Genomic DNA, 22,402 nt, shown 5'->3' with positions numbered 1-22,402 from the left:
TATCTCTCAAAATAAGTTCTATAAGTTTATCATATTTGAAATAGTATCTTTTACGTATCCCAGAATAAATTCTTTCTTGTTTATATTTATACTCGGCCAGGAGGGGAATGAGGGAGGAGAGGCAGGGGACACGCGTACACACCACACTTATTGTACTTGGGGCTTACTCCTGTTTTGTTTTTGTTTGAGGGCAACACCCAGTGGTATTCATGGTTTACTCCTAGCTCTGTATTCAGAAATCACTCCTAGCCAGCACAGGGGTCATTTGGGATGCCAGGCAATGACTTATTTGTATAAGGCAAGCATCCTACCGGGTATACTATCTCTCTGACCTCTTACTCCCAGTTCTATGCTCAGGAATCCATCCATCCTGGCAGCATGATGAACCACATGTGATGCTGGGGATCAAATCCCAGTTGGCCACATGCAAGGAAAGTGCCTTACCAGCTGTACTAGAATGAACTCTACAAGCTTCTTTAATTGCCTCTTCTCAATGAAGCATGCACTTCATCTTTAGCATATACTATATCTGATGTCAGTGGGCCCAGCAGGTGGATTATGTGAAGCAGGGAAAAGAAAGACGGTCACTTTCCCCCCATCCGCCTCTGCCACCCAGGACCCAGGGTTACTGGGTTCTTGTCTCGCCTTGCAGAAAGGAATTTCAGGAGCAGACGATCAGTGAAATTACACAGTTTTTATTTGGAGGTTTTGAAGGGAAGGAGGGAGAGAAAGTGAGAGAGAGTAGAGTGTAACCTACTCAAAAGAGAGCCCAGGCTTCTCCAAGGGCACAGATCCTACACACATTCCAGTATTAGACATGAAAACACGACAGTACACATCTTAAGAGGGGAGATGTGGGCAACACATGTGCTCAGGCAGCATATGCTCACGCTTCCTTTGTTCAAGGTGGCCTTTATAGGGTTTCTTCCAACCTGTCCCCAGGTGGGGCTTCTACCTAGGTAAAAGTCCATTGCGAGGGAGATTACCAAGGGGGTTGGTAGTGGTGATGGTCTTCTTTGAAATTCCTTTCCTGACTTTCGTTTCTGCAGGAGCTTCTGTTGGAGGGGGCTGGTCAAGTGTCAAAGGAACAGCTTTGGAGTTTCTGGTTAATCTCTCTCTGATCCTTAATTGGGCTCTATTTTGTCCGCTGTCATCCCTGTAGACATCCAGCCTCCACTGTCACAGACTGCTGGACTGGTGCCAGTAAGTTCCCCATGAGGTCAGAGATATTGCTTCCCCGGAAATTTACTTCCATTGCCTTGGGAAGGGGCCTACCCTATCTGCCTGCCTACATCATATTCATTTTAATCATAGCCTTCAAATTATTCCTCTTTCCAGATTTAAGAGACTTAATCCTCAGAGAAAGTTCTGCCTTTGGTCCCCTGTATTTTTACTAGACTCTTCTTCATCAATCTTATTCATTCCCATTTTTTCCTTCTTCCTTCTGCAAGCTAATTTCCAATCTCTAAAGTCCTAATAGTCACTATCTTGAGCTCCATAAGCAATCTTATGATACTTCCCTGTTTCATGTCTTCAAGTGAATGCCACCTCCTTTCTTTCTTTAATTTCATCATCACCCGAGCTCAAATTCATTTTGCGCATCATCTTTTCCTATGTATACAACATCCATGTGGGTCCAAGTGATAGTACAATGGTATGGCATTTGCCTGCACAGGGCCAACCTGGGTTTGATATCCGGCATTCAATATGATCCCCCAGCAGCACCAGGAGTAATTCCTGAGCATAGATCCAGGAATAACTCCTAGACATTGCCAGGTGCCTAGGAGTTACCCCCCCCCCAAGAAAAAAACACCAAAAAACCAACATCTACGCTTGTGAATTTACCATATTTACCTGATGAATTTAGCTCTATTGCATTCCTATGCATTTTTTTCTCTTCCTATTGCTTATTATCCCTTCATGGAATTAACTCAATACCCTTTTAAGTAGTTTTCTTTCTTCATTTTCTCCCTTTCACTTGTCCTTCAAACATCAAAATATTCGTGGGGGGGGGGGGGTCAACTCCCTTCCAAAACTTGTTATTGATCTACACCGCTCTCACTAAATTCTTCAGCAAGCATTCAAGGACTGCCAACTGCCATAACTAGTTCCAGCCTCTGTATGTTTATCTGTCATTACAGGCCCTCCTCAAACTATTCTCTGATCACAGGTATAAACTATTCTTCTGGATAGTTTGTCCTCACCTACTTCCACATCTTCAGATTGTTCATTTTTGCTTACCAACTACCTAGAAGGAAGAATGTCCTGTTAATCTGTTCATCATACTATCTACAGGGCCTTACATATTACTTGTCATAATTCAAATAACTATATGAATTCAACTTCAACTATTAATATTCTCCCACCCTCCAAAACAATTCTGCATAAAATCCAGTAAACTATTGTTCAATGCTACCTCCTTTCCCAATAGTTTCCCTTCTCTGAGTTCCCCAAACTTTCTATAACAATGACCACAATATTTTCAAGTTATGCATTCTTTGAACATGGTTAATTTAAAAAGTTGAACAATGATATGCCATCAAACATCCCAAAGTAATTATGGTCCCCCTGGCACTGCCAGGGGTGATCAGTGAGCAGAGTCAGAGCAAACCTTGAGCTTTACCACGGTATGCCTCCCCTACCACCAAAAAAGAAATTCCTCCCATAACCTGGTTTAAATCTTTTAGATACCCCTGGCAAAAAAAAAAATATGATACAACTAAATATATCAATAATTTGGGGTGTTCTACAAATAGTACCTGAATTTCAGATGTTTTAACAACAAATCAAGGTTGAAAAACCACAGTATTAACATATTTTACCTTCCATTTACTGTGTATGTATAATCTTTAAAACTTTTGTGGGAGACACTGACTGGCCCCAAAGATAATATAACAAACAAAAGATAATAGGTACTGGATAAATGTATCATTAATAAAAATCCTTTCCCTTTCATCACTGCAATTATCTTCTGAACTGTTTCTAAACTTTTTTCAAAAAAAGACTAAACACTATAATAATAAAACTACATGAAATATCAAGTGCTAACATTTTGTTTTTCATCCACATCCAGAGGTGCTCAAGGCTTACTGCTGGCTCTACATTCAGGCATCACTTCTGGCAGCCTCAGGATACCACATGTCGTGCTGGAAAATGCCAGTCAGTCATGTGCAAAGCAAATGACCCATCCACTGTACTACTGCTCAAGTCCCCTCTAACATTCTATAGTTCTGAACAAAAGGCTAGTTCAAATTTTATCAACCAGATTTATATAAAAGTATAATTGTAGAACCTAGCAGGGGTGAAGGGGCAGTTAAATTACTAAGAAGAAGCCTATTGTTAAACTACCCAATTAATTTCTGAGTTTTCTTCCTAATCAAGAAAAAAATCAACAAAATTTCCATTTAATGTAGAAGGGAATATATACTGGCTTACCAAATACACTTGCATTTTAATTACTACTGGTACACCTGATTTCAGGATGATGCTTTTGCAATTCAATTCCCCCAAAATACTCTGTAACCTTAAAAAAGGAATTACAAAACCAAATCATCTTCAGTTGTATTTTAAAGAGTTTTTTTCATTTTAGCTCATGTCATGAAGAATTTTAAACACCTTAATTCAGAAGTGAAATTTTAACAAGAACATACTATTATCAAGCTTATTTACCAAAATACTATTTTAACTGGATAAAATTAAAATTTTTTAAATGGGTTCCATTGAGTCACCAGGTGATCCACTGATGCCTTTTCAATAGCTACAGTTTTTTTTAAAACTAGGAAAATAAAAACTTCTGGCTACCCAGAAATAGATAAGCTTTCAAAGTTAATTAAAATTTAAAAGCTTTTGAGTATTCTCATTTAAAACCTAAAAGGTGAAAATTTTTATATTTCAGGTTTTAAAGCTCTGCCTTTTCTAACAAGTGTTTTTTATTCCTCTCTACTTAGGTGTTTTCTCTACATCTAAAGCTAAACTATTTTTCAGTTTCCCCCATAAATGTCTTCAAAAATATCTTTTTTAATAGAAATAATACCTAAATCTTAGTCCTCTATCACTAATATTATATATAAGCTATACTATTATGTTTACCAATGTAGAATAAAAACTATATTTTGATTGATATATTATACATATGTAGTACTATTACAAATACAAAAAGCAAGCTAGCAAGGCTGAACAGCCAGCTATTCCAAGCACCACATGATTTTTAAGCATTACTGTGAACGGTCTTGGAGACTCCCTAGCATTGCTGGGGAAGCCCTGATCCCAATGAAGACTAAAATAAGTAAGTACTGCAGTGGGTGGAAGTTTTGGACACACTAGGCAGAGGAGTATAACTTTGTACATATTAGTACTATTGCAAAAAAATTAGTTAGCCAGAAATGTAGTTCTACAGAATACTGCCTTCCACATGTAAGGCCTTGGGTTTGATTCCCAGCATCACAAAAAGATAAATTTTTACAAAGCAGACTTAGAATACACTAAAGTTGTAAAATTTTCTTCTCTTACTCCAACTGATCCTCTTGTATACTATTGTGGAGACCAAACTGTCGTCAAACTGAAGTACCTGTAGTTCCCAGGAAAACCAAGCTGTTCCAAGTCTTGCTAGTCATTGTAGTTTAGACTGCTGCGATGCCCCCCAAAATTCTAGCAGCAATACTCCTTCAAGTATTAACTTCTCTGTGAGATATCTCACACACACACACACACACACACACACACACACGCGCGCGCGCGCGCACATGCATATATATATTTGTTTTTAAATTATTGTGGGCTGGAGTGATAGCACAGCAGTAGGGCCCGGCCGAGCTGGGTTTGACTCCTCTGCCCCTCTCAGAGAGCCTAGCAAGCTACCGAGAGTATTCAATATGCCAAACACAGTAATAAGAAGTCTCACAATGGAGAAGTTACTGGGCCCGCTCGAGCATATCGATGAACAACGGGAGGACAGTGTTTGTTGTTTGTTTTGTGTTTGTGGAGGCCACACTCAAGTCATGCTAGAAAATCTGTGCAGTGTGAGGGACTGAACCCAGGATTATGCAGGTGCAATGTATTGCTCAACCACTTGCGTCACGCATCCCTACTCTCTCTCTAATACTGCTAAATCTAGTCTCTTTCCCTTTCTCTTTTCCTTCTCTCACCATTCCAACATTACATTTTAAGTTCCCCCGATACTTCATACCTTCACTACCGAACTGTTATCTTTCAAAAATATTTCTCTACTTAGGGCCAGAGCAATAGTACAACAGGTAGGGAATCAGCCCTTCATGTGGCTGACCTGAGTTAGATCCCTGGCATCCTGTATGTCCCCTGAGCACCGCCAGGAGTAATTCCTGAGTGCAGAGCCAGGAGTAACACCTGAGCATCACCACGTGTGACCCAAAAACAAAACAAAACAAAAAAAAAAAATTCTCTACTCAACTATAAACCTACTTACGGACAGGGAACATGTGATTTCAGGAATTTTAATATCTAGCTCTGGCAGATACTGGGATACTTTTTTTTTAACAAACTAACCTAGCCTATTTTTTTTTTTCTTTTTTGGGTCACACCTGGCGATGCACAGAGGCCACTCCTGGCTTTGCACTCAGGAATCACTCCTGGCAGTACTCAGGGACCATGTGGGATGCTGGGAATCAAACTCGGGTCAGCCGCGTGCAAGGCAGATGCCCTACCTGCTGTGCTATTGCTTCAGCCCCAATCTAGCCTAATTTATGAAAAATATAGGTGAAGACTTCACACCAGCAGGTCAACCTTGTGTGATTTTCAAGGAAAAGCCTTGGGGCACGGGACTGGAGGGTTCGAAGGCCAAGAGTCACCTCTCCAGACCAGACGATGGCAATAGATGGACAAAGGACCTGGGGAACAAAGAAACAGGGCTCCAGACTTGTTGGTAGTCAATTTATTGCTCTCTCCTTCCCAGAGTAGTTCGATCTCTCCTCTTATTACACAATCGTAGTCGTGGTAGTAGTCCCAATCAAAATAGTTCCCTCATCCTAGTCCTTGTCTTGTCTTTCTAGTCTTCACTGTCATCTATTCACCATATCCCCTTATCTCTTAAGTGATTTAAATTCTTTTGTTACACAGATCTCCCATCTCCCATTCCTGGTACCTAATGTTTTAGGACACTATTTTAAATCTCTTTCTTCTCTGAGTCATTGTTTGCACATGGGAACACATCCAATTTTTGTGTCTATGTTTATGTTGAGGAGGAGGAGATCACACACACACACACACACACACACACACACACACACACAAATATCTCATCAACCACCCTCCAGAACTCACAGCTGCTTCTCCTGGAAAGGAGTATAAAATGAGGCCCCCATAACCATGCCATGGGACTCTGCACCAGGCTGTTTTCACTCGGGGCACCCCAGAGGGAGCAGGTGAGAGCCCTCTCAGCCCCAAGGGACCCAGCCCCAGCGCCCAGCCTCCACTACCCAACCACCGCCACCCTCCAGGCTGCTTTCCACATGCTCGGTCCGAGCCTCACACATGAATGAACACATTCTTGGACACATCGTCACAGAGTAAAATATATAAATACATATATATATGGGCTGGAGCGATAGCACAGTGGGTAGGGCATTTGCCTTGCACGCGGCCAACATGGTCGACCCGAGTTTGATTCCTCCGTCCCTCTCAGAGAGCCCTGCAAGCTACCGAGAGTATCCCGCCCGCACGGCAGAGCCTGGCAAGCTCCCCATGACATATTCGATATGCCAAACACAGTAACAAGTGTCACAATGGAGACATTACTGGGCCCGCTTGAGCAAATCAAAGAACAACGGGAGGACAGTGACAGCGATACACACACACACACACACACACACACACACACACATATCTCAGAGAGCCTAGCAAGCTACCGAGAATATCTCGCCTGCATGGCAAAGACTGGCAAACTCCCCATGGCGTATTCAATATGCCAAAAACAGTTACAATAACAGGTCTCATTCCCCTGACCCTGAAAGAGCCTCCAATCGTTGGGAAACACTAGTAAGAAGAGGCTCCTAAAATCTCAGGGCTGGGACGAATGAAGATGTTACTGGCACCCGCTTGAGCAAGTAGATGAACGGGATGACAGTGATACAGTGATAGGTGAAGAAACCAAAATTAAGTTACGCAATTATGTCCCACATTCTAACGACATTGGGCTGCTCTATAAAGAAAACATGGCATTCTCTTTTAACGCATTCATTTCTTTATCTAATGCATTTATCTAATATCATTTCTTACTAGAAGATTTAATAGTTACAAGGATCAACTCTCCATATAAATGTTCTCCTTACATAAATTTGAATAAGCAAATTAATTCAACAGATCAGGGATATAGTTCAGTTTGCTTGGATGAGGTCTTCAGATCTACCCCTGGCACCACACAAAAGTCACTGTCACTGTTCTCCCATTGTTCATCGATTTGCTCGAGCGGGCCCAGTAACGTCTCCATTGTGACACTTGTTACTGTGTTTGGCGTATCAAATACACCATGGGGAACTTGCAAAGCTTTTGTCGTGTGGATGAGATACTCTCGGTAGCTCGCTGGGCTCTCCGAGTGGGGCGGAGGAATCGAACCTGAGTCAGCCGGGTCGGCAGCGTGCAAGGCAAACACCCTACCCGCTGTGCTATCGCTCCAGCCCACACAAAAATAGTAAATTAATATTTTAAGCAAGCAAACTCAGGGGTGGAGACATAGTACAGAGGTTAAGATGCTTGCCTTACATGAAGTCAAACTCAGTTTCATCCCCAGCACACATATGGTCCCCAAAGCATGAACTGCATCAGGAGTAAACTCTTAGTGCAGAGCCAGGAGTAAGTCCTGAGCACCTCTGGGTTTGGCCCCAAGTTACCACCCACACAACCTCCACCAGGCCAAAAAAAATAAATAAAAAGTTTAATACCTTTCCAAAAAAGACCAGAATACAAACTTAAATAAGAACATCTAAGTGACCTCTTTGTACTACTGAAATATGACATAGCATTTAAAATTTTCAATCACCGATTTGCTGAAAATCATATCTGTATAGATGGGCGGTCTATAGACTCTAACTTCAAAACATCAACACACCCTACTGGGATAACCAACATTGTAACCTATGCTTTTCTCAAAGCTGTGCTCACTCAAGCATTTGTTTAGAATTGACTGAGAATTTAGCCTCCAACCAGTGTTGGGGGAGGAATTCCTAGTTTGAGGGGCTGGAGAGAAAGTTCAAAGGACGGGCCTATATGCTTTGTATTCAGGAGCTCGGATTAGATCCCCTAGCAACTTTAACAGTGGCAAGATACAAAAAAAATTAATTATCTAGTTGAGACCATCTTACTATTTTTTCGCTATTTAAAACCCAAGTCTATCTTTCCTATGCAAAGAAAGCACATCAATCTGCCTACAGTCTATTATCTAAACAACAGACACATTCACTTTTAATATGAATCCTGGAGCAATAGCACAGCGGTAGGTTGTTTGTCTTGCTCGGAACCAGTTCGATTCCTCTGGCCCTCAGAGAGCAGGGCAAGCACTGAGTATCACACCCGCACTGCAAAGCCGGGCAGGCTACCCGTGACGTGACGTACTCAGTATGCCAAACACAGTAACAACAAGTCTCACAATGGAGACATTACCGGGTCCGCTCGAGCAAATCGATGAACAACAGGACAGTGCTATAGACAGTACTATTAGATATGGAATACATCACATTTTAAGTATTACCTACAGGAAACAATTTTAAACATTTACAAATTTAGTTTTATGAAAAGAATAGTGACTTTCACTTACAAGAACTAAGATATATTTATTATACCGACAATGCTTTCGAAAACACCTAGAATTCACTAAAACATATATGATGCCTGCTAGTATCTATTTTTTTGCCTCATTCTAAATATACTAAACCTGAAGGACTACTTTAGCGATCTATGATTCTTTACAAGGCTAAAATTTTATGACATTATTCTTTTTTTTTTTCTTTTTGGGGTTACACCTAGAAATGCTCAGGGGTTCCTCCTGGCTCTGCGCTCAGGAATTACTCCTGGCGGTGCTCAGGGGACCATATGGGATGCTGGGAATCAAACCTGGGTCAGCTGCGTGCAAGACAAACGCCCTACCCGCTGTGCTAATGCTCCAGCCCCATAAGACATCAATTTAAGAGTATGTTTTACTATTTAAGATTAGTGACATAAATAGATCAACTTTTGAGCTTTCTCTATAAAGCACAATGGAAATAAGGTAACGAACACTACACATATTAATGTCACTACATAAGGTATTAACAGGAATTTACAAAGCAGGAATTTATTAACAGGTGGGGCTACACCTAGGTCTGTGTTCAGGGGTCACACCCATCAGTGCTCAGAGGAACAAATATGGTACAGGGATTCAACCCAGAGCCTCAGCCACATGCTATGAAAGTGCCTCAATCTTTGTATTATCTCTGTCCCCAAAGCAAATTTATGATTCATTATTCTAGTACCAAATAATCCTGCGTGAAGCAAGGTTTTTAATTTTGTTTTGTACTTTTTTTTTTTTGTGGAGGGAGTGGGGTGGAAGTACCCAAGGTTTGCTCCTGGCTCTGGGTTCAGGGATTACCCCTGGTGTGCCATATGGAGAGCTGGGAATGGAGCCTGGGTTGGCCGCATGCAATACAAATTGCCTAGCTGCTATACTACCGCTCTGGCCCCTTAATGAAAGAATTTAAGAAGAGGTTCTTAGTTTAAATATTGCCCTGCTAAGGAGTCAAACATTACTGTTAGGGAATGTTTCAACAGATTAAAATATTTTAAAAGTATAATTATAGAGAACCAAAATATTAACAAAACTTTTCAGGGGCTATATTAAAGAAGTATCAATACAATGATCAGTGCCACATGAGGAAAATATTAAATTTATCCAATGGCTACTACTATAACGATTAACACAGAACTGGGTGAACCATGAGACTGGCACAGCCGATTTTACATTAACTCACTTACACAGAGATCCACGTGATTAGTACTATTATCATCTCTATTTTACAGATGAGGAAACTGAGGCTAAAGAGAAAAAGTGATTCAATAAAATTCCCTCAGCTAGTAAAAAGTCAAATGATTCCATTTCCGCTCTCATTTTCACCAATTACTTTCCTGTTACTAAAAAAATTCCACTTGAGAACTCTGTTGGGCTCATATAAATTTTTATATAATCTTTATATTATATATTTATCTTAGTATCCTCTTGCGTAATTTCTTCTTACAAAACAAAGTGCTGATTTCGTCCATGTGGATGGAGTGCACCAAAATACGATGCCATGTGAACGGCCTACGGTTTCGGGTGTACATTCGTGAAAAGTGTTGTCTGTGCTCAACCTGGGTTCTAAAGATCCCACGGGCATCCGGGTTGGTCCGGCCAGCAATGATCCCTGACCACAGAGCCAGGAGTAAGCCCCGAGGACTGCCGGGTGTAGCCCCCAAACCCCACTCGCCACCACCCCCAGGAAAGTCACCAAGAAGCGGCCTCTATTGTTGCTAAAATTCAGCTGAGAGAAAAGTTCAGTATCACCCAGAGTTAACTTCGCCCTTGACCAACGCCCCCCACGTCTCTGACGTCTCACAAGGGTAGCAAAACAGTTATGTTTTCACTCGAAACGACCGCTTTTCTCATAGGCGCGCCCCCTTTTAGAAAAGATTTTTCGTCCTAAAATAAAGACTCCCATTCCAAATGCAAGCTATAGCAACGTTCCAACAGCTGCGGCTCAGCTTGCAGCCAAAACTCGGGCTCCGCCTCGCCGAGCGCTACTTTGTAGCGCCACAAACTTGACACCCGCTTAAGGGCTCCAGCCTCGGCTTCCGCCTGAGCCTCTCGCCCCCCGACTCGGTTCGGAATCGCGAGGTGCGGGGTCGGCGCGGGGCTGCCCGCGCGGCGCCCGGCGCCGCTCCTCCCCCCGGGTGCTCCAGCACCGAGCAGCGCCTATCAGCGGCGCCCCCGGCCCAGGCCCGGCCCATCCTCGGACACGTGCGAGGGTGTGTTTGTGTCAGCGCGTCCGTCCCACCCCGGGCGGCCGGCCGGCCGGCGCGCACTCACCGGGACAAGAGCGCCAACTTCTGCTCCAGCATCATCTCCAGCTTCTGGCCCTGCTTGGAGACCCAGTGGTCCACGCCGTGCGTGCGGTAACACGCCTCCAGCATCGACCTGAAGTCCGCCACGAACTCGGTGATGCTCCCGTACTGGCCGCGGGCGAACTTCTCCTCCATCTTCAGCAGACACACGTCCCGGCCGCCCGGCTGCGGGAGGGCTCGGGCGCCCCGGGCGCCGCCGCGCGGCCCCTCGGCGGCCTCCTCCTCCCCCCCGGGGGCGCCGCCCCCCGAGGGCTGCAGGAAGGGGGCGGTGAGGCCCCGGTGCTTCTCCTGCAGGAACTCGCCCAGGATGCGGTAGCCCTGCTGCAGCTCGTAGGTCCGCTCCTGCTCCGGGCAGCCGCCGCCCCCGAGCCCCCTCGCCGCCGCCGCCGCCGCCTCCGGGCTGCCGGCTTCCTCCCGCGCCGGGCTGCCGCGCCCGCGGGCCGGCCCCGGCGTCGCCGCCACCTCGTCGTCGTCGTCGTCGTCCCCGTCCTCGGCTGCCGGCGGCGGCGGCGGCCGCTCCTCCTCCCCGGCCGGCCCCATCGCCCCGGCAGGCTCGGACTCGCTCGTGCCTGCCCGGCAGGCCCGGGCGGGACGGCGCGGAGCGGCCGCTCGAGGCGCCGGGGGACGCGAGGGCGCGGGCCGCCGCCTCAGGGCTCGGCCGCGCCGCGCAGCCCCGGCCGCATCGGGCCTCGCTCTCGCCGGCGGCCGGCTCGCCGCGTGCGGGGGTCTCGCGCTCGCCGCCCGCGGGGCGGGGTTACATGGCGCGGGGGAGGGGGGAGAGAAGAGGAGAGCCGAGGCGCCCTCCTCTCCCCTCCCCCCGGCGGCGGCGGCGCGCGCGCGGCCCGCGCCCGCCTCGCCCCTCGGCGCCCCGCCCGCCGGCCCGCGCCCCGCCGGCCGGGCCGGGCCCGGCGAGGGGACGGGGAGGGGGCGAGGCGGCAGCAGGGGAGGGTCCTCCTCGGCCTCCCGGGAGACGGCCGCGGCGCGGGGCCGCGGCGGCCCGGGCTCCTCCTCTCCCTCACACCCCCTCCCGCCCCGCGCTACCTGCAGGGGACCCGGGCAGGAGGAGGCGGCGCGCGGACCGGCCCGGCGACAACTGTCAGTTAGGAGCCCCGCCGGCTGGGGGGAGGGGGGAGGCGAGGGGAGGGGCAGGGAGAAGAGGGGGAGGGCCCTCGGCCCCCCCTGCCGCCGGGGCGCGCGCTGGAGAGAGGCGAAGAAAGAGGCAGCGTCGCCATCCCCGGCGCGCATGCGCGGCACGGCAGCGCCGCCCCGCCCCGCTACGCAAAAGCCTCCGCTCGGCAGCGAGGCCTGGTAGGCTGCGCGGGCCGATGATGTCATCAGCGTGTAGCCGACAGCGAGGGGCGGGGTCGGGAGGGAGGCAGGGCGCCTGCGCCCCTGGATCGGCCGGCCTCCTCCACCCGCTCTTTCCCCGCCCCCCGCCCCCGCACGGAGGGGGCGTTCAAGTTTTCTACAGGGCAGGTGCGGGGACGTGGTGTTGCTTTTGCCAGACCCTTGTTAACGCCGAGAGCTAAAATTAATCCCTTGAGAGTTTGCCAGGTAAACTGTTAATGGCAAGTGAATGGCGAGAAGCCACAAAACGTAAATCCTGCCCTAATGTAAAATTTACACTCTCAATGAACGCCTCTGTAATTGCCTTTTAAAAATATAAATTAGAGTTTAGAAAGGAAGATCGAGACTCAGGAGAACAATGTGCTCTCCTGAAAAAGAAAAGGGCATGTTTAATAGCACTCGAAATTTCGAAAGGGTTCCACATTTTTTTTTTTTGTTTGAGTTGCTGGGCATCAAATCCACACGCAAACTGTGTGTGTGTGTGTGTGTGTGTGTGTGTGCGCGCGCGCGCGCGCGTGCGTGCGTGTGTGCTGGGCATCAAATCCTCTGTGTGCGTGTCTGTCTGTCTGGGGAAGGTGTGAGGCATACACACAAGTGAGGGACTGCGCTTTCTCCGCTCCTTGTTATGTTACTACTTAAAAAAAAACTCATGTTTTCTATTAAAATGTAAAAAACAAAAGCATATCTACCTGTGTGTGTATGTGTTTGCTGTTAAACTGTCGTGGGAATAGGGTAAGAACAGAGGAAAAATTGGAACCTCATTAAAAATAGTAATTGGGAGAGTTAAAACAAAGGAATGGACAGTATCGAAGAATGACAAATCCTTGGCCTTGAATTACAAAGCTGGGCTACCAAGCAGTGAGAGGAAAACTAGAGATAACTTAGGGACAGTGATGGAGAGTGAGCACTTTGATGGAGGGGTGCAGCAACTTTAACATGTAGTTACCTAACCACGTTACCTAAACTATAAATTATTTTGGGGCTGGAGCAATAGCACGGCGACCAACTTGATTTCAATCCCCAGCATCCCATATGGTCCCCTGAGCACCCGCTAGGATTAATTCCTGAGTGCAGAGCCAGGAGTAACCCCTGTGCATCGCCGGGTGTGACCCAAAAAGCAAAAAAAAAAAAAGAAATTCAGGTATCTGGGTTCATAATTTAGTGCACTTCCCAGAAATAGCAAAGATATCAATAAACTAAATTATTTTAAGTTTAATTGACAGTAGGTTTTCTGTGAAGGGCTAAGGAACATAAGGGGACATATAAAAAATGCTGAATTACTGACCTACCTATTAATAGGAAACACTTGTTCAAAAAGGGCCTTGGTCTCTGTTGGTTAGTTTTTTAACAAGAATTTTCTCTGTGGCTGGGGTTATGAATTAGAGGACTGGAACCAGAAGGAAGCTCTGGTTTATTGCCAGGGCCACAGTCTCCTATCCCTAGCATTGGACTAGAAATAAAGCCCCTACCCCAGCACCACAGGGTATGCCTGCTGTGTCCACCCCAAACATAAAATTTCCTGTTTGTACTCTGTACTCCATAACACAGAAACAATCACTTCTCTTTGATAAATTGATAGTGATGAGATTTTCTTACGTCATGCTTATATGAGTGCACTCTATTTTGATAGTATGCAAATGAAACAGAACACTCTGCAACTATTCTAAAAAGCATCGAAGAGGGCCTGAGAGATAGCTCAAGTGGTAGCTATGCATGCTTACCAAGTGCTAGGTCCTGTCTTATCTCCTGCACTATATCCCCTGCCCTCAGTAGTACAGACCTATATTAAAAAAGGGGTTGGGGTATGGACTGGAGAGATGGTACAGCAGATAGGGCATTTGCCTTGTACATGACTGACCCAGGTTCAGTCCCCCTAAGCACACCAGGAATGATCCCTGGTGCGGAGCCAGGAGTAAGCCGAGTACCAGCAGATGAGGCACAAAACCCCACCCCTCCAAAAATAATAAAAATTTTAAAGGAGGGAAAGCAAAAAGACACTACAAGAGCAAATGCACTTACTTTGCATGTGTCCAAGGCCAGTTCAATCCTTGGCATCACAGAGGACCACCAGGAGTGACCTCTGAGCACCACTTGGTGTGGCCCCCAAAACAAAAAGTGGGGTGAGGAAGCATCAAGGAAAGAATGAAAAACACTGGGGAATTCTTGGGACATTGGTCCTCTCTTTAATTTTTTTTAATTTGCTAGAAAAGCAGCCTTTTTGTAAACGTATTTAAGGGCTGTTTGTTAATGGATCATGCCCATTCTCCAGCACCTTGCTTATCCAGTTTTCATAGGGAAAAAAAGAAAACAAAGTTTTAAGTGTAAGCTGTACTTCATTAACCAAATTGTTCGAGTGGATTTACAATTTCACCACACATTAAAAATTTGCCATATAGAGCCAGGGAGAAAGTACAAAGGTTAAGGCACTTGCCCAGCATGTGCTGTGAATTTGACCCCTAGTTTGAATCTGGCACCACATATGGTCTCCTAGTACCCACAGGGGTGGATTATGAGCACTGCTGGGTATAGCCCTCAAACCAAAAACAACAAAAAGTTACTGTCTAGGTCATTTCTATAAAGTGGACTCTTTCACATTAATTTGCACATTTGGAATATGTGAGAAGAAAGAAACTAATGATTCCAGAAAGCAGTTATTGCTAATTTCTTTTGTTCCATTTGAAAAATGTACATAATAATTTTCTACTTAGAATACTCTTGCTTTAAACGTAGGATTAAAGACCCCCCCCCAAAAAATTCTAGCATTTAAGCATTTTTAAATAAAAACTATACAATAATTTTATTTAAAAAATAAATAAAAAATAAAAAAATAAAAACTATAACCTAGTGGTCAGCATATGCTACAGTATTATTTACTTATAAGCAAGTTGATGCCAATTTGTGTTATGCCACAAATTGTTAATGTAGTTTTAGAGCACTAATAAGATTTCAAAGCTCATTTGAGGGGGGTGCCCAATAAGTTAAATTACCAGTCTTGGGTAAAATAGTTAAACTATTTCGAGATTTTTAGGATGTGAACTCCCACCTCACATACACATTTTCTAAGTTTTCAAGACCTCATTTCACAGACATTTGTAATTTGTTTACTGAGTTCTGTCTTTCCTAAGAGCCCAGATGTACCTTGGCTCACAGGAACAATGGCAATTAACAATATGTCTAACTTAGCAGCACCTCATTTTCCTTGATAACCTAAGAATCTTAATCAACCACACCCCAGCAAGTAACCACTCCCTCCTGTTACAAGTCCTATTTCATGACTCATAATAAGTTTGCATTTATTGAACCTTGTTCTAGTAAGCATTTTATATTCACTGTGTCCTTTCATTCTCATCTATGCATTAGATATTATTCCCACTTTACTTAAGTTTTTGGCTTATGGATTCCACTTGGCGGTACTCAGGGATTACTCCTGGCAGTGCTCAAGGAATCATATAGAGTAGCAAGGATCAAACTCTGATCAGCTGCATGCAAGGCAAGCACACTACCCACCACACTATTTTATTTCTTTAGCCCTGGCATTTATTTTTGGATTTTGGGCCACACCCAGCTGTACTCAGGGCTTATTCCTAAGAATGAACTCAGGGATCACTCCTGGTGAACTCAGGGGACCATATGGGAAACCAGGGTTTGAACCCGGTCAGCTACGTGCAAGACAAGCACCCTGCCTCTGTACTCCCTTCAATTCTCCAGCCCTGGAACAACTATTCCCATTTAAAAGATGGTGAAACTGATTCTTGGTTTAGAAAGTATTTTGCCAAAAAATCAAATCAGGAGTATTCATACTTTATAATTCTACTAAGTATCAAATTCCAATTTACTGGGCGAATTTTCTAATTTTACATGCATAAAAAGGTTGAAAATTGATAAAATACTATTGTGCGCTTTCCTTTTTTTTTTTTTTATGGGATCAGGGGTGTTGTTTGCGTTTGCCTCCCAGAGGTGCTTAGAGTTATTAAGACTACACCCCGTGGTGCTAGGGAAGCTAGGCACTGCCAGGAAACAAATCCAGGGTCCTCTTTGCTATCACCCGTCTCCTTAATATCATCAAGAACATAAGATCAAAAAGAACAGTTGAGTTGAAGTAACCTCAGCAATAGGCCATGGGGAGGCCAAGATGACCGGATCAAAGCAGAACAATAACTTGAACTTAGGGGGTAAAAAAACTTTATTTAGATAAATTAGAAAATATAAATAAATGAAAATAAGAATTACTTTTAACTCACCACCTAGAGATAAACCTCTATTAATACCTTCTGGTAGATTTTTTTCTATTAATTTCTCTATAATTTTATCTTAAACCTAAAATTATTGACTACACTGTACTTAGTTCTTATATGTATCCCTAAGAAATTGAGAGGAATTACTTATTTAGATTTTCAACTGTGTATCTTTGGCTACAGTGTCCTAGATTGGTGATCTTAAGCCACCAGTGTACAGACTGTTGCTAGTCTGCAGGTATAGAAAGGCTGAAAAACACTGGGCTACCACCTTGTCCTTGCCAGTCTTCTGACCAATATGCAGGACAGGTGCCAGTCAGTCTATTGACCAGTATAGAGAACAGTGCCAGTCAGCAGTTGGCCTGCTCATCTGAATTGGTAGAGGGTAAACTAGGGAAATTTTAGTGTAAAATGAACTCCAAATCATAAAAAAGAACATAGTTGAGGTACAAACAACAATCAGCTACCATTTATTCTTCTTATTTTAAATATTTGCTAAATACTTTCCATACATAATACTCATAAAGTCCCAGAAATCATGACAGATGTATTTATTCTTATATTTTAGATCGCTATTTTGCTGAGTAGAAAGTTTTCTACCCTTAAAAAAAGCTTAATATTAAAGACTGACATCTTAACTAGTATAATTCAGATTTATAGAACTGTTTTCCTATAATGGTCATCAACTGCTAAAAAACTAAAAAACAGGCCTCATATTTGTTCCTTTTCAAATTTAAAGATACAATTTTGTTTCCCTCTCATTTCACAATACTTTTTTGGTGTACAATATAATCTATTAAGAACCTCAAAATAGAAATTTATTTAAACCACATTTTCTATTAGGGCTTCACTTTTTTTCTGAGCTGCTTTGCAAGCGTAAATGACATACAGACACACAATACAATATTCTGCTTTAACACCTGAACACTGAAAGACTCCCACGAATTTGATTACTATTTATCAAACACTGTTTGGGTATGTTATGTGCTACCTACATATCAGAACACCCTTTTCAGTAATGATGGTTCTTAGAATCCTGGATAACTTTGAAAACAGAGTTAAGAATTTTAAAGTTCTCATCAAATCTCAGCAGAGCACCTTTTGGGACAAAAGTATGGATATGTCTCACTCAGTTCTTAGAAGAACATTATGAAATAGTTATCTAGGATATGATAGAGAAAACTCCCTAAATCCACTGCACTATCTCAAACTTCTCTCATAACTGCAGTATCCTAAAACTAGGATTATCAAAGAGGAATAAGTCTATTATATTTTTTGCCCATAATTCCCAAGATGTTTGTCATGAAAGTTCTCCAGTTCTATGAACTCTTAGCATCTTATCATAGACAACATGGCATCTTGACATTTTATCAGTAATTTAGACAAATAGCAACAATTTATATACTTCACATCAACTAGGGGAAAGGTAACAAACATTCCAAGACATCATTAACATGTATTTTAGAGAACAAACATGCAAGATGAACAAAAGACTGTAACACTGACTAATACTGAAAAAACATAGGAAGTAATATGAATTGCTTAGTATGAATAGCAGTGAGAAAAGAATCTCTCAATTATAAGAGAATCCTTTACAACACTGAGTTACTTTCATACTACATGATGTTCAAGTGAGAGTAAAGTGCCTCAAGCAAAATTTAACAACTCCTGTAAGGCTTCCTGCTGCTCATCATTGAGTTGTGATATACACTCCAACCATAATTCTTCAGAAGTCTGTACCTGACGCACGACGTTAGCTAGGCGTGTGGCACAAGGATCTTCATAGTTAATAGTCTCATTAATTTTTCCTTCTGCAATTATACAAATTATTTTGGGAAGATTGGAATTATTTGGACCAAGTACAACTGGATGGTTACTTTCAATTAAGTCACAAAGAAAACTCAAAGTCTGAATAGCTTCTTCTTTATCCTCATGAAGTGGAAGCCATGATAACCAGTGTGGAAGAACTTCATCTACATTTACACAGTTAGGCTTAAATTTCAAGATCTTCCCTACGGCTGAGATACAGTTCTCTATAGCAATAACATTTTTTTTGGTTTTAGAATTTGCACACTTAATAACTTTGACCAGCAGTGGAACAGCTTCTGAACATAAAGAACGATAATCATCTCCACCAAACTGTGCCATAACACCCAGGCCATAAGCAGCAGCTTGTCTGACTTCAGGGTTGTTATCTCGCATATTTAGCAGCATTGGCCACCGAAAATATTCTACATACTTAAATGAGGTTGGACTGCAGTGCTCTATGATATCATCAAATATGCACAATCCCCACTGTCTGTCTGGCCATGGTCTACTAGAACAAATTAGATTTACAATTAGTGGAAGCAACTGTTCAAACCATGGTAAAATCTTTTCTTTATAAGTACTAAATAATGAGTGCAAAATATCTGATACTTTGGTCAGAATATATACATCACATTCATCCTCATCTTGTAGAGACATCTCAACCTGTTGATCATAGTTTTCTTCCTGTCTTTTAACTTGTCTCAATTCTTGGTTTTTAAAGTGCCCTTCAAGTTTTGCCTTCAGTATTACTCCCAGTTCTTCCAAGTGCTCATCACTGAGGCAACCATCTCCCATCACTTCAATAGATTTGGCAAAAGAACTCATTATTTCTGAAAGTACATCTGTATCAGGCTCAGTTCCAATAGCCTTGACTAAGGGATCACATACAAATTGCCACATCTGTGCAAGATACTCTGGTCCACGAATTCTTGCACATTCCAGGAGAAAAGGCATGGACTCTGCTGCTGCCACTCGAACACTGTCATGGAAATAAAATTTTAGTAAAGGAACCATTAGCTTCACAACTTGTTCCGTATAGTCCACAAATCCTTCCTTTAGCTCCTTAGCATAATAAACCAACATCTGACAAGCAGTTGCTTTTGCTTCAAGTCCTGAAGTTTTAATTCCAAAACTTTGCTGGTCTCCAAGATTTACAAATTGCCAGCCATCCTCATCATTCATATTCTCCACATCTTGTGTATCTAAAAGAGCAACATCAGGTTTAGCTGAAGCAGTCTTAATAAGGGGCTCAATAACCACAGGAAGGTATTGCTGAAAATCATTTCCAAGAATTTTACACATTCTAGCCCATGCAGAAACTATGTAAGAGGTCTGCGGGTCATCTTCTTCCATATTATTTAAGTCTGACTGAGTGTTCAACAAAAGCTGCATCACATTTGATGCATCTTGCATAAACTTTTCCTTTCCCACAGCAAGTCCAACATGACTAATGCATTCAATAGTTTTTCCTTTCAGAAGCTTGAGTTCTTTCTCAATGGCAAGCTCAGCAACATGTTTCAATGAGGGCATAAACATATCATAATATGGAACAAATTTTTCTGCTATATTATCTGCAACTGAGGCAATGGTTGTCACAAGCTGTTCCAAGGTCAATTTAGATCCATTCCGAATCAATTCTTGAAGTTTAATCACCAAGAGGGAATGCAGATTTTTCACCATGCCATCTAAATATAGAACTAGTAATGATTTGGGGCAGTCCTCAATAAAAATAATAAGCGCAGAAGCTGCATGTGATTGCACACGCTGATTACCTTGATTTTCCATAGTATGCAACAGAGCTGCAATCACTGTTTCATGAAACTTCTTTTGGAAGTTAGGTGAAAAATCTGTGGCCATCTGTCCAAGGGTAGTGCAGGCAGCAGCCCTCACCCTTGGATGAGGATCCTGAAGAAAAAGCAGAACAGAGTTAACAGTTTCGTCTAGAATTGGTTCCATTTGCTGATGGCACCCTTCTCCAATGGCCGACAAGGCCATTAATCCAGCATGTCGGCATTTCCAGTCATGGCTCTGAAGCAACTGCATGATATGCTCTTTAGTAATTGGTAAAATAAGTTTCCCACCAAGCCCACAAGCCAGTCTGTCCAAAGCACTCTCAGCAGCAATTGCATTGCTGTCAAAATCATCCTCTTCCAACTCATCGGCATTTACCCAGTCCTCATCCTCTTGCAGATCAACCATCATTGCTAATATATGAGGAATAGCCTGTGCAATAATATGTGTGTGTTTTTTCAACATCGGGGTTGCAGTTTCAGACAAAGTCACTATTACTTCAAGAGCCAGTTGGCGTTGCAGATTACTGAGTCTGGCATCACCGCATAACCTTAGACTCAGTTGCAGAGTATCTTCTAAATGAGGACCCAAGTATTTGGGTACAGTATCGGCAATCTCAACAAGGGATTCTAACACCGAATCGTCGTCCTGGTAGCAAGAGTCATTCACAGCCTGCAAGATTCCAGGCAGCAAGTCCGCAAAGTCTTTGAAAAGAGCAACGTTATTCTCGTTAGCAAGTATAAAGGCAGCTGCAGCTCTAGCCGATAAGGTCCTGATTGCTGGATGGTCTTGATCTTGAATGCACTGGTCCAATAAGCGCTTGATGATATCCAAATCATGGCGCTCTTGATTCCCAAAAATCCCAGGAAAGTGCCAGAAAACGTGAAGTGCAACTTCCCACAGAACCACATTTTTAGAATAGACAGCATCAATAAGGAACTTCAGCCCTTCAGGCCAGTGATTAGTTCCATCCTCATCTATCAAATTCCGGGCGAGCACCGCATAGATATCACACAGCTTTTTCCTCATGCTCGCGTGTGTTTCCAATTTGACAGCCAGTATCAGCTCAATCTTGACGTCCCTCTGAACCTCGGAAGGCAGATTCGGATAGACTTCCTCAAACCCAGAAGACAAAAGCCGTCGTAGCAGCGCGGCAGCCATTTGTCTCACCTCATAACCTGCTCTTCTATTTCTGACGACATCTAAGAGGAACGTCGTCTTACACAGGCCTGGGATACTTTCATAGATTTCCTCTGCTTGTCTCCGCACCATACAGCTGGGATTGATCAGGTTCTGAAGAAGCTGGTAAAATTCTTGCTTTCCCGACACCGCTGCCGGCAGCCCTGCAGACCCGGCGGCAGCCATGGTGCTCTGTCAAAGCCGCCGCGACTCGTGAGGAGGGAGGCGGGGGTCTGCGGCGCAAAGCAGTGACGTCAGAGAGGCGCCAGCGGAGATGGGCGGGGCCGCCCGCGGCGCCCGGGCTGCCTTCCGGAGAGGCTGGAGCCTGGGAGCCTGACCCGGGCTTCCAATCAGAAGGAACCGCTTCTGCAGAGGGGAGGAGAGAAAGTACCGCCAGGGTCCTGTTAGAATAAGACTTGGAGTGATTTTCCTCCTTTGTGACAAAACTATTTCTATTGACACGCTGATGATTTTCAAACCCTACACTTAATGAAAGCCTGGTGAAAGGAGCTAATCACAAATTGATGAAATATTGATAGTGCTAACCACATATTTATGAAATAATTCCACTAAAGACGCTTTAAGTTGGTAAATCTATACAGAAAGATTAGTGGTTGCCATGGGGCAGGGAGGGGGGTTATAGGAGGGAAGGAAAAAATGAAGAACTCTGTGTGTGGGGGGGGGTCTTTTTAGGTGATGAAAATATTTCAAAATGTATTGTTGTATACCACTCCTGGGAATGTATCCCAGAGAGGCAAAAAAGTGTAGTCGAAATGATATCTGCACTTCTATGTTCATTGCTGCACTATTTGCAATAACCAAAATCTAGAAAAAAAAACTTGAGTGCCCGAGAACAGATGACTGGTTAAAGAACCTTTGGTACATCTACATAATGGAGTACTATGCAGTTGTTAGAAAAGATGAAGTAATGAAATTTACATACA

General features: G+C 43.7%; 2 protein-coding genes across 5 annotated transcripts in view; both read right to left on the bottom strand.

Moving 5' to 3' along the window:
• Nucleotides 1–11,908, bottom strand: part of BRD10 (bromodomain containing 10) — a 107,706-nt gene extending 95,798 nt beyond the window's left edge. The window contains exon 1 of the mRNA XM_056130528.1: nucleotides 11,063–11,908. Within this exon, the coding sequence (XP_055986503.1) occupies nucleotides 11,063–11,637 (575 nt within the window). The 5' untranslated portion in view covers nucleotides 11,638–11,908. The remainder of the gene's footprint in view (nucleotides 1–11,062) is intronic.
• A 4,716-nt stretch (nucleotides 11,909–16,624) lies between these two features.
• RANBP6 (RAN binding protein 6) lies at nucleotides 16,625–21,653 on the bottom strand. Of its 4 annotated transcripts, none has more exons than XM_056130551.1 (2): nucleotides 20,261–21,653; nucleotides 16,625–19,690 (listed from the first exon to the last, which is right to left on the bottom strand). In XM_056130551.1, exons 1-2 carry the CDS (start codon nucleotides 21,642–21,644, stop codon nucleotides 18,327–18,329), a joined length of 2,748 nt encoding a protein of 915 aa, XP_055986526.1. In that variant the 5' UTR covers nucleotides 21,645–21,653; the 3' UTR covers nucleotides 16,625–18,326. The 4 variants fall into 4 exon arrangements, with proteins under 4 accessions (XP_055986526.1, XP_055986527.1, XP_055986525.1 ...); XM_056130552.1 differs by having other exon boundaries at nucleotides 16,625–20,393; nucleotides 21,450–21,653; XM_056130553.1 differs by lacking the exon at nucleotides 16,625–19,690 and having other exon boundaries at nucleotides 20,174–20,393; nucleotides 21,509–21,644.
• Between the last annotated feature and the right edge of the window lie 749 nt (nucleotides 21,654–22,402).

The sequence above is a fragment of the Sorex fumeus genome, unplaced genomic scaffold, assembly GCF_029834395.1.
Source record: "Sorex fumeus unplaced genomic scaffold, SorFum_2.1 ptg000079l, whole genome shotgun sequence".
Lineage (NCBI taxonomy): Eukaryota > Metazoa > Chordata > Mammalia > Eulipotyphla > Soricidae > Sorex > Sorex fumeus.
The sequence above is the reverse complement of the archived record's forward strand: the minus strand, read 5'-3'. Positions and strand labels throughout refer to the sequence as shown.

Bases quoted from the DNA above. Each gene is read 5' to 3' on its own strand.
- RANBP6 (XM_056130550.1), bottom strand. From the start codon at position 21,644: ATGGCTGCCGCCGGGTCTGCAGGGCTGCCGGCAGCGGTGTCGGGAAAG.